Source organism: Plasmodium gallinaceum (assembly GCF_900005855.1).
Source record: "Plasmodium gallinaceum strain 8A genome assembly, contig: PGAL8A_v1_65, whole genome shotgun sequence".
NCBI lineage: Eukaryota > Apicomplexa > Aconoidasida > Haemosporida > Plasmodiidae > Plasmodium > Plasmodium gallinaceum.
The window spans coordinates 838,200-850,493 of record NW_021628225.1 but is presented as its reverse complement, the minus strand read 5'-3'; the positions used below and the strand labels follow the sequence as shown (position 1 = coordinate 850,493).

Genomic DNA, 12,294 nt, shown 5'->3' with positions numbered 1-12,294 from the left:
TTTTTTTTTTTTTTTTTTTTTGTATTTAATTATTTTTTTAACCTTAAAAAGAATAGACTATAAATTTATTATTAAAATATAAATTTTTTATATCTTATTTTCATTATAAAATTTTGTAATATTTCAAAAAAAAAAAAAAAAAAATAATATAAATATATATAAAAAAAAAAAAAAGTTTTCAAATCTTTTTATATTAAATAGTTATATATATATATATGTAAACTATAAAAAAGATAAAATGTGTTTGTTTTTTTAAATATTTGCATATTTGATATTTTCCCAAAACTCCTTTTCTTCCATTATTTTTTCATTATTTGGAAAACTGTTTAAATCTTTTTTTATCTTTTTGCAAATATTAAAAATATAGCAAATAATATTTTTATCTTTTATGCTGTTATATATATCTCTAAAATTTAATGAATGAACTGTCCAACCTATAAAATAAAAGATGTCAAAAACATTTATATGTATGATTATAAAAATAAAATTAAAGAATTCATTAGTACCTTTTAAAGCAAGTTGTTTTTGTCTTAATTCTGAAGATAATAATGGTCTATTTGATGGAAATAAAACATCCTTCAAAAAAAAAAAAAAAAATAAATAAATAAATAAATAAAAAATAATAGAAAAATTCATACACATATAGTTATTCAAAATTATTTTATAGTTAAAAAAAAGAAAAAAATATATTGTTTATATATTTCTTATAATTAATATATATTTTTTTTAATTCCATTATTTACTTCATATAAAAGTAAATCTATTAAATGCCTTTCATAAGGAAACGAACAACAAATTTTATAAATATTTTCATGAATATAAGACCCTTTATATTGAATATTCAACTAAGAAAAAAAAAAAAAAAATATGTATATATATATATATATAGATGAAAATTTTTTTTTTTTTCTTTTTTTTTTCAAATTAATAAATTATCATTTTGTTTTTCCTTTTTATCACTTACGAAATTTAAAATATCACTAATAATATGATCAAAATGAAACATTTTAATTTTTTTTTTTTCTTTTTTAGATGTTAAATAATTAATATTTCTGTTATTGATATCATCTATATTATAATTCAAAATATAATAAAAAAACTTTGCAATATTCATATTATTATCTAATGATTTGCATATTTTTTTATTATTTAATGAAAAATTTATTGTTTTATTATCTTTTTCATCGATAAGATTAACATTTGTTTTTTCATAATTTAAATCTAAATATATATTTTCCTCGTTAATATATACATTATCTAATACTTTGTTCCATATATGATGCATATCTTTATTTTTACAAAAAAAATTAGAAAAATTATAAATATGATAGCATACTTGTTTTGATAACATAATAAATTCATATGAATATATATCATCATAATATTTACAAATTTCACTTAATATATGATATAAATAGTTATATTTGTTTAACAAAATGTTTACATATAATAATTTTAATAATAATAAAGAAATATCTTCATCTCCTTTTTGGATATACGAAGACAATTTATCATTTGAATCGTAAAATAAATTAAAACTTAAAACTGATTTCACATTTCCTATTTCATTTCCTTCATGTCTAGAATCATTATGTTGTTCATTGTAAAGATTCAAATTATTTTGTTCTATATCATAACTATATCTATGATTCATGTATTCCTCTGATAATTTTCTAACTAAATCCATCTTATTATTTGTTAAAGTTAAAACATATAAAAAATTTATTAACATAAAAGAATTTATAGGCTTTTTTTCTTCTATAATCATATGTTCAATGACATCGTATAATTTCAAAATATTGTCATCTTCATAATGAATATTAAAGCAGGCATAGCAAAGTGCTATACAACTATTTATGTCTATTTTGCTTCTCTTTTTAATATCATAATTTAATTCAATATCACTATTATTTGTTACAATTTCATTATTACAATATTTAATTTTTAAAAAGTTGTTTATATTTTCCTTAATACCCTCAACATCTTTATATGTATTATTGCTATTTTTTAATTCTTCATTATTTATAATATTCCTTTTTTCTTCTTTATTTTTTTCATTGTGACTTGTATCACATTCTTTATCTGAATTATTAATTAATTGTTTATTATTATAAATGGAATAATCATTTTCATCTTCCCCATAATTATTTAATATATTTTGAGTTATTGAATTAATTTTTTTTTTAAATACACTTATTAATTTTGGTCTACGAGACAAATGCGTTAATGCTATAAATTTCAAATTCCGATTTGCTGTAATATTACTTAAAAAAATTAAAAATTCTATATTTGAACTTTTTAATAATATTGGAATAATTTGTCTCATTATCATATTTATTATTACATCATCATATATATTACCATTTTTCAAAATAATTAATAAATTATTAACATCCTTAATGCTTAATTGCCAGAAATTATTTAATCTGATTTTTATCTGTTCATATAATAAATCATTTATATATGGTAAATAGACTTCTTCTTCACTTTCAATATTTAATTGATTTATGTTTACATTATCATTGAATATATCCACATAATTGTTTGCATATGATTCATTTTCATTATTTAATGTATTTAAGTAATATTTATTATCCATATTTTTATATTCAGAAATATAGGAGAAATTTAAATAACCCTGATTGGTATATTTCATTAAATCATTTATTATTAGCATTATATTTATACAATCTTCTCCATACAATAATTTATACTTCTTTTTTATTTGTTCTAAAATATAAGAAATTAATTTAAAAACATCAAGATTTTTTACATTTAAGTAATATATATTTTTTAACGAATATAATATTAACGTTAAATTTTCTAAATACAACAATTTTCTTATTTGATAAATTTGTTGAACTAATAAATAATAATATTTGTGATCATATATATCTAAAAATGATGAATGATATATAACATTGGTCAGTTGCAATGGAGTAAATGCATATAGATTTTTTATTACCTTATTTTTTAAATGATTAAAGAGATGCTTATATCTATAATTAAATTTAATTCTACTTAAACACGTTAATATAGAAACAACATCTTTACTACTAATATGCTTCATATTTTCGTTTATTTTTGTCAAAATATTAATATACAAATCTGGTTTATCTACGTTTGCAAAAGTATAGGACCACAAAATAATGCATAAATTTTTTATACTCATATTATGTATATAAATATTAATAGCATTATAAAATACATCATTATAAAGATAATCATCATATTCATTCAATTTTGTTAAGGAATATATTATATTAATAACATCTAAATAACTAGAATCATGAATATTTTTTTCTATAATTTTTTTAACTTTTTTGACTAATTTACATGTATAATTAACATTACTAAAAGACCACAATATATTGCTTATATTTTTCATACTTAATTGATCTAAATTTTCTTCTATTTTTTTTGACAACTGATAGTAAGTATTTACATCTTTATATTTTAATTTAGATAATGCTGTAAGTAAGCAAATAACATCATTTAAACATACAAACATTGAAATATTTGATTTAATTATATCAATAATTTTATTTTTTAAATTTCTACTTTCATTTGTTTCAATAATTATATTACTTAATGTATATAAAATACTGCATATATGTTTTGCTTCTATCTCATTTATTTTTTCATTAATAAGATTAATGATACAATTAAAAAAAAAGGGCAAATGATCAATTTTAACGAACGCATAAAATATTTGAACTAAGTTAGAAATTTCAAATAAACTTAAATTTTCTTCAATTTTTTTTAAAATACACAAATACATATAATTTTTTATTATGCTTTGTTTTTGATATGAATCTATTAATTTAGATATTTTAAGAAGTGCACTACTTAAATTAATATTATCGCAATTATGTAAATTATTATAAACTACACTTATTATCCCATTCACTGTTTTTTCTTTCTTTATTTCTCTTTGTATTATTAAATTGTCTATATTTCCATCAATAATGGTGCTTAAAGATTCTCCACTTAATCTTTTTATTATTTCAGAAGATTCAACTTTAATAACATTTTTTCCTTCCATTTCACTATTATTTTTTATTACATCTCCTTTTTTTATTTCAGCATCTTTTTGAGATTCACTCTTTTTATTTATATCATCGTTTTTCATTAATCCATTCTCTTTTGATAAATTATTAAGGCATCTTTTTGCTGTAATATGATCTGTTTCTTCAACAAAGAGTAAATTATTCACGACATTTGGAGAATTTATATTATTTGGAGAATTCAAATCATTAATTAAAATATCACTAGTTAATTTTTTTTGTTCATTATTGTATTTATTTATTTCATCATAAATATTATGATACTTAAAATCTTCTTGAATTATATTATTTATATTAAGATCATCCTTTTCATAATTTATTTTATTATTTGAGCAATTTTCTTCCTCTAGTTTCTCATTCTTATTATTTTCACTAATCCTTTTTGAAGAATCCTCGTAAATTTCATCATACGATTTTATATCATTGACATACGTTTCATCATTTTTTAAAAACAAATCAATGTCATCATGTATGTCCTTCATATTATTTTTTTTTTTATTTTTAATTTTAGTATCACTATTTAATTGTTCTCTATTTTTTTTTTTATTTTGATCTAATTCAATAAATTTTTCTTCTTTTTTTATTTTTTCACTCTCTCTACTCATTTTATGATCAATATCTTTTTGATATGCTTTCAATTTTTTTTTGTTTCTTAAATAATCTTCTTTTTCTTTTAAAATTTCCCATAAACTTTTTTCATCATTTTCCAATACGTTTTGACTGAATCTATTATTTTTTTTTTCAGGAGATTTATTATTTCTCATTTTTTCATAATTATACTTCTCTATAAAATTTATATATTTCTCATTATTTAATAAAAAATCATTGCTAGTTTCATTTTTATTTAATATTCTTACTGTACTATACTCTTCTTTATCATAATTTTCCTCTTCAAATTTGTTTACAAAATCTTTTTGTTTTTGAATATATATATCATCCACTATATCATTTTCTTTATTTTGTTTATTGGAGTTATCATTGTATTTATCTTCTTCATTTATAGAAATAAAATTTCGTAAAAATAGTTTTTTTTTTAAATGATTGCAAATTGAATTATTATAAAGGCCTTTTAATACTGAAGTAGAATAATAATTGAATCTACTAAAATTTCCTATAAAAAAAATTTTCATTCTGCATTAAGTGTTCCTATAATATATTTCTTCTTTTTTTTTGTAAGATATTTCCTGAATTTTTTTTATTATTTTAAACATTTTTTTTTTTTTTTTTATTGTATTTTATTGTTATATTTTTCATTATTCATATTTTTATTTAAATTTTTTTTTATCAAACCTTAATAACATTTTTTTTTTATTGCTTTATTTTATATTTTTAATTACAAGATAAATATTTCATTTCAAAATATATTTTTTAATAGTTTTTATTTTATATTTATAAATATAAAGAAAAATAAAACTCTTTCCATAATAATGATAATCGATTTCTATTGTATTTTTTAATAGGTGTGATACATTTTTTATTATTTTTATTTTTTTTTTTTTTTAATTTTTCTTCATTTAATGTGTTGTTTACTACTAAAAATAAAAAAATTTATATAAATAAAAAAAGTTAATAATAAAAATAGCTTTTATTAATAAATTATATTGATATAAAATATAAAGTATGTATATTTTAATGAAATTCATTTGGAAACATTTCAATTTATTATAAGCTTTTATACAACATTATAGATGAGGCATATAAAGATGTATTTATTTAATTCAAGAATAAAAAAATAAAATAATTAATGACAGTTTGCCCGAGTGGTTAAGGGGTTGGACTTGAAATCCAATGGGCTTTGCCCGCGCAGGTTCGAATCCTGCAGCTGTCGGCTTATTATATTTATAAAATTAAAATACATATATAAAATTAATATAATTTTAATCTTTAGAATTTTTTTGGAAGCTTTTTATAGGATAGTTTTTTAAAACATTATATAAAGAATAATAAAAAAAAAAAAAAATATAATTCTATTATAAATATATTATATGCTTAAATTTTATAAGCTCTCTTGTATATTATGAATTTTTTAATATTTATATTTAAAACAAAAGTTAATATTCTTAATTATATAATAATAAAGATGAAAAGTTAGTTTATTCATAAAATGGAAAATTAATAAAATATTTCAACTTGTAAGAATTTAAGAAGAAAAGATATATTTAAAATTATGTAAAATTTAATGAAATTGTTATTAAAATAAAGTATTATAATGTATAAAACTATCAACATGCTCCCATTTTTTTTTTTAAGGAAAAACTTCAGAAATCTATTAAAATCCTCAGTAATAATAAATTAAGAATAATGTCTCAATTTACAACATATATTAGATTATGGTAATTTTTCCTTTGCCTTTTTTTTTTTTTTTTTTATGTATGATAAACTTCGCATTAAAATTATTCAAAATTATTATAATTATTTATAAAAAAATTATTTTAAAACAAATTTATACTTATATATATATAAGTATGTACTTTTAAAAATGGATAAGCAAGTGTTATCATTATATATATATAAAAAATTAAAAAAAAAATTTTCATTTTTGTAAAAATGTTACCCTTCTTTAATTTAATAATAGAAAATACTTTATCGAATATTATTATAAATTCATTTTTATTATTATCATTATAATAAAATTTTTTTAAATAATATATATTTATGTGATATTCCTTTTAGATATAATGATAAATAGTAGTATTTATGTATTTTGTAAATTTTCATGCTTTATTTAATTATTGAAACCTAAATAGAGTATAAACATATAAAAGAAAATTGAGAAATCATTTATTATTTTAAAATACAAAAACAGCTTCAAAAAAATATAATTTAGGAGTTTATAAAATAAAAATAATATATATAAATTAAAAAATAATTTGTTATAAAAAATACTATAGATCTATATGTCTGAAAAAAATAGTATCATTTATTATCATCTAAAAAAGATTAAGGAAATTTAGTATATTAATTTAAACAATTATCTTAAAATTAATTTTTTTTTTTTTTTTTTTAAATTACCATAAGTAAAATAAAAAAAAAAAATCATTTGGTTTCTGCTGATTTAAAGAACACTGCAGTGTTTAATGACTTCCTTACGGATGCTCTTTGAATACAAGAAATGGGTACATTTGTGATACATTGGATTACATCTTTATATGATAATGTATTAAAATTAAAAAATAATCTCAAAAAATGCAATGGTTCTATTATTTCATTTTCTTTTAAACTTCCTGAACTAAAAATAAGTTTATTTAGTGGAATAACAGAAAACAAATTATTTATATTTAAAGCTAAAATAACATATTGATAATCTTCAGTTATTGTATTCAAAGAAGAAATTTCAAAAAAAATACCTCTATCTAATGCATTTTGTATATCAGATTTTCTTAAGGAAATAAAACATTTCTTTAAATCAAAATAAATTATATCACAATCAAATTTAGAGGCTGCTAAATTAATTTCTTCTGCTGATGTAACTTCTATTCCTATCAAATCAAAATTATTTTCTTTAATATATTTATTATAATTTTCCATTTTTAAAGCATCTTGATATTTTATATTTAATCTCTTTAATACATATGTACTATTGTTATTTGATAAAAAAAAATTTTCACTTGGTAATAAATTATATACATTTTTTAATTCTTCTTGTGTGATTTCATTTTTTTTATTAAATATAAAATCATCACACACATCTTTAATACATAGTGTATTAGTTCTATTTATTAAAATAAAATTTTCTTCTATATTATTATTTATATTTAATAGATAATCATTCATTATATCTACATCATTTATATTATCAATAAAATAATTACTAGTTTCATTGTTGTATGATTTATGCACTATATCATTATATTTAAAACAATTTACAATTTTCCACTTTTCATCATACTTACAATTTAAATCATAATTTATACTTATAGCAACTATACTATATCCTATATTAAGTGCCTTATATATTAAAGCTTTTGTATTTTTCTTTGAAGAAAATTTAATGTTTAAATCTACATACATTGTTGTTTATTTATATTGTTTTTCATTTTTAAAGAGAAAAAAAAAAAAAAAAAAAATTTGTTAAATTATTTTCTTTTGTTTTTTATTTTTTAAATAATTTTCTTTTATATCATCATCTTTTTTAAATATATAAAATGTTAAAATAATTCATTATAATTTCAAATAATTTTTAAATAAAAATTTTATACTAATTTTTTATAATATGTATATTAAATTTTCTTTTTTCAAAATTAATTATAAGATGTTCTATTAATTTTAATAACTTATCTATTAAATATTAACATAAATATTTATAAAACAATTACATAATTTTTTTTTTTTTTTTAAAGAAATTAAAAAACACTATTAAATGAATATTTTATTAAAAAAAAAAAAAAAAAAAAAAAAAAAAAAAAAAAAAAAAAAAAACTAAATGATATTCACAAGAAAATCTGTTTTAACACTTGTAAAAAAAAAAAAAAATAAAATAAAGATCATTTTCCAAAATGTAAATTATAGATAACATATTAAATTACATAATAAAACATGGTAAATATAAAAGACAAAATTATAATAATAATAAAAGAAAAAAGAATAATGATGTTAACGAAAATGAAAAAAATAATACATATAAAAAAAGTAAATGTATTAATATTAAAAAAGATTCTATTTTTCTTATTAAATAAAATAAACGAAAATGTTACAAAAAGTATTATATGCATCAATAAGGATAATACAGTTAATATAATTAACATATATACATATTTATATGAAGAATAATTTCAAAATGTATATAAAAATCTAAATTAAAACAAATTTTATGCATAATAAATTATTTATTTTCATTTAAAATATAAAAATTAAAAACAAATTTCATTATTTTATTATTTTTTTTTTTTTTTAAAAGAATATATATATTTTTAGTATAATTTTGATAAAAAAAAAAAAAAAAAAAGGAAAAAACTAATTTAATATGACAAATTTAATACTTAAAAAAAAAAAAAAAAAAAATAGAATTTATAAAACCTTATATATTTCTGAAAAAAAATTAATTTATGACATCATATGACTCTTCATTTCCATCAATATTGTTTAATGAAGAATTGGGAATATAATTCATGCTATTTTTAGAACTATAATTATCTTGTATAGAATCTCCATTTTGTTTGTAATCATCAGGTATAGACATAAAAGATTTAGTTTTTTTATTAGTTCCAATACTTATTTTATTAATCAAAGGGCTTTGTAGTTGCATATTTCCATGTAGTACATCATTCATCATTGGTGCAATAAATCCGGTAATGTTAGGATCTACCCATCCTTCAGGAACTGAACCAAATACATTTTGAAGACATGAAATATCATTTTGTTGAATCTTTTCTGGAGGAACAAAATCAAGGAATTTAGGTTTAGGAAGATTTGGTACTGGAATATATTGATGTACTTCAATAGCATGTAATTTAAATGATATAGAATCTAATTTTCCTCCATCAACTGGTGGTTTATCAATTTTTCCCAAATATTCAATAGTAGGATTAACAGGGCTTTTTTCTAAATGATCGCTAGAAATAGTAGATTTTGCATCTGTTGGGGGACCCATTTGTTTTTTAACTGAATTTAAATCTTTTTTAAAAAATGATGCAAAATCTTTAGGCATTGATTTAGGATATCCTGTCTGTGGATCAATATCTTCACCATCAGTCTTTTCTTCTTCGTTACATTTCTTAAAAGAACAAAAAGACCACTTTTTCTTTTTATCTGTATGCATTTTTTTTTGAGGATTTAATCTTGCTATTTCTAATAGAGATTTTTTCACAGATTCGTCTACATGTATATTGGGAATATTATAAATATTAGTATTTTTTAAAAGTAACTCTGGAGGAATATCTGCTGCTTTTTGATTAGGATTGATAATTTGAGATGTATTTTCGAATTGAACTTCAGGATAAGGAACTATTAATGGTGGTGGGCAATCTAATTCGACATCTATTTTTGGTACATATTTACATACAGATACATCTTGATATTGTTCTTTCCATTGATATTTTACTACATCAACATGCTTTTCAACTTCTGTAATTTTGGGTATAATCTTTTCTTTTATATCAACTACAATCTCTTTTTCAACGAATTTATCTACATATTTTATTTGAGGAACTTCTACTTCTATAATTTTTTGTTCTCCTTCATATTTTGGTACCGGTCTAGGCACTTCTCTTACATCCCAAATAGGAGAAAAAATTGGCTTATATCCAATTGGTACATCTACTTCTATAGGAGTTTCAATTACTTTTTTCTGAGGGATATTTACAGTTTTTTCTTTGTATAATAGTTCAACAGTAGGTACGTCATGTTTTGTCTCTTGACTGTAATATTTTGGTTGTACTACATCTTGAATTTCATATTTTGGTATTTCTATTATTTTATCACGAAGATACTTATCTTGATAAACAGGAATATTAAATACAGGCTGATCTCCTTGAACATTTATTATTGGTATTTCATTATTTTCATATATATAAGTTTCTCCATTGTTATAATATACCTGATTATATTCTTTCTCATTTAAAAGATTACTATTAGTATTAACAAAATCTTCTCCTTTGCAACAATCACTGAAAAGTAACCTACACTGTTTGTTTTCCATAATGGATTTTATTATAGTTCTTTTTCTTAATGTCTATTTAATTTTGTAAATTTCTTTTGTTTTATAAATGATAATATAAAATCTATCTGAAATTACTTTGATGACAAGGCGTATCTTAAAATAAATTAAAACAAAAAGTTTTTTTAAAAAAAACAAATACAGAAGGTATACTGAGAAAAAAAAAAAAAAAATAATAATAAAATCAAATAATTAATAATGTTTAATTATATATCCTTATATGAATATACTGCATTGAAATATACATCATTCATTAAGGGAAATCAAAAGTATTCATATAATATAGATATATTAATATTCTCTTAATAAATTAAATAAATGTTCTTTTATTTATTTATATTTTATTTAAATGTATAAAAAGATAACTATTTATTATCTGGTTGTTATATATACATTTTTCTTTCTTTTTTTGTTGTTATTCCATTAAGATTTTTTCTACCTACTTCTGAATTTTTCTTTTTTCTTTAAATTTAATCCTTTTGTTTATCCGAAAAAGGATATGCAACAAAATTACAATAATTGTTTTATTAAAATCACCTAAATTTATAGTAATATATACAAATAATTGCTATTTATATTTTATTTGTAAAAGAGATAATATTGTGCCTTCTTCAAAAAATTAAAGAGAAAAATGAAAAAAAAAAAAAAAAAAAAAAAGACAAACATATAGATAGACAGACAGGAAGACAAATAGGAAGAAAATTAAAGGCATATAGATAGAAACATTAAGGAAATATATTTAAAATATTATAATACATAAATACAGATGTAAAAAAAATTGCACATTATATTATATTTATTTATTTTATTATTTTTATTTATTTGAACTCCATCTTAAAGGTGTCACGTGTGCATCAAACTATATAAATTTTGATGTACAGAAAAAAAAAAAAAAAAGAAGGCTTAATAAAAATGAAAAAAAATTTTGAATTCAATCACATTTACAATGTGTATTTACAATTAAAACATTTTTTTTATGATAAAAAAAAATATATATTAAATTCCAAAAATCTTTATTTTTATATATATTAGAAATAATATTATAAAAGAATAAAAATTTTTAATTTTTGTTCCTTCCTATTAATTCTACATATTCTTGAATTAATTTTCCTTTTGGGAAGATGTCGTGTATATATTAAATATATATATAAAAAAAAAAAAAAAAAATTAATAAAATTTTTAATCTTTTAAATCTTTTTATATAATAATATATATTTATAAGATATGAATAATATAATTGAGAATATGATTTATGCAACACATACCTTTTATTTATATAAAGTCATATAGCTTAAATAAACTCTTGGAAACTTTTTTGATATAAAAATATATATCAAAAAAGTAGTTCATTTGAGAATTATTTTCCTCATTTGTGCGCTTTTATGCACAATATATTCTTAAAACAGACAAGTTTGTAGAATAAGATCTTTAGTTGTGTGCATATATTTCAATGTTTTAGTTACATATCATTGTAAATTAACAATTTATAGGTATTAAAAAAAAAAAAAACAGAAAAATGTTTAACATTTCTTATTTCTATGCATTTTAAAGCCTTAAAAAAAAAGTTTTTTT

The 12,294-nt window shown here is 18.2% G+C and overlaps 3 protein-coding genes and 1 non-coding gene across 4 annotated transcripts; 1 reads left to right on the top strand and 3 right to left on the bottom strand.

The window, feature by feature from the left end:
- Nucleotides 1-252: 252 nt before the first annotated feature.
- PGAL8A_00150200 (conserved Plasmodium protein, unknown function) lies at nt 253-5,197 on the bottom strand (the record flags this gene model as incomplete). Its single annotated transcript, XM_028675044.1, has 4 exons — nt 253-434; nt 507-576; nt 744-845; nt 965-5,197. The coding sequence occupies 4 exons, from the start codon at nt 5,195-5,197 to the stop codon at nt 253-255; spliced, it is 4,587 nt and encodes a 1,528-aa protein (XP_028526615.1).
- Nucleotides 5,198-5,813: 616 nt separating this feature from the next.
- Nucleotides 5,814-5,895, top strand: PGAL8A_00150100. The gene has a single exon. It is a non-coding gene; the product is annotated as a tRNA-Ser (tRNA).
- A 1,208-nt stretch (nt 5,896-7,103) lies between these two features.
- On the bottom strand, nt 7,104-8,078 carry RPP1 (ribonuclease P/MRP protein subunit RPP1, putative; the record flags this gene model as incomplete). The annotated part of the gene is made up of 1 exon (XM_028675043.1): nt 7,104-8,078. One exon carries the CDS (start codon nt 8,076-8,078, stop codon nt 7,104-7,106), a length of 975 nt encoding a protein of 324 aa, XP_028526614.1.
- Nucleotides 8,079-9,105: 1,027 nt separating this feature from the next.
- ALV7 (inner membrane complex protein 1j, putative) lies at nt 9,106-10,704 on the bottom strand (the record flags this gene model as incomplete). Its single annotated transcript, XM_028675042.1, has 1 exon — nt 9,106-10,704. One exon carries the CDS (start codon nt 10,702-10,704, stop codon nt 9,106-9,108), a length of 1,599 nt encoding a protein of 532 aa, XP_028526613.1.
- Between the last annotated feature and the right edge of the window lie 1,590 nt (nt 10,705-12,294).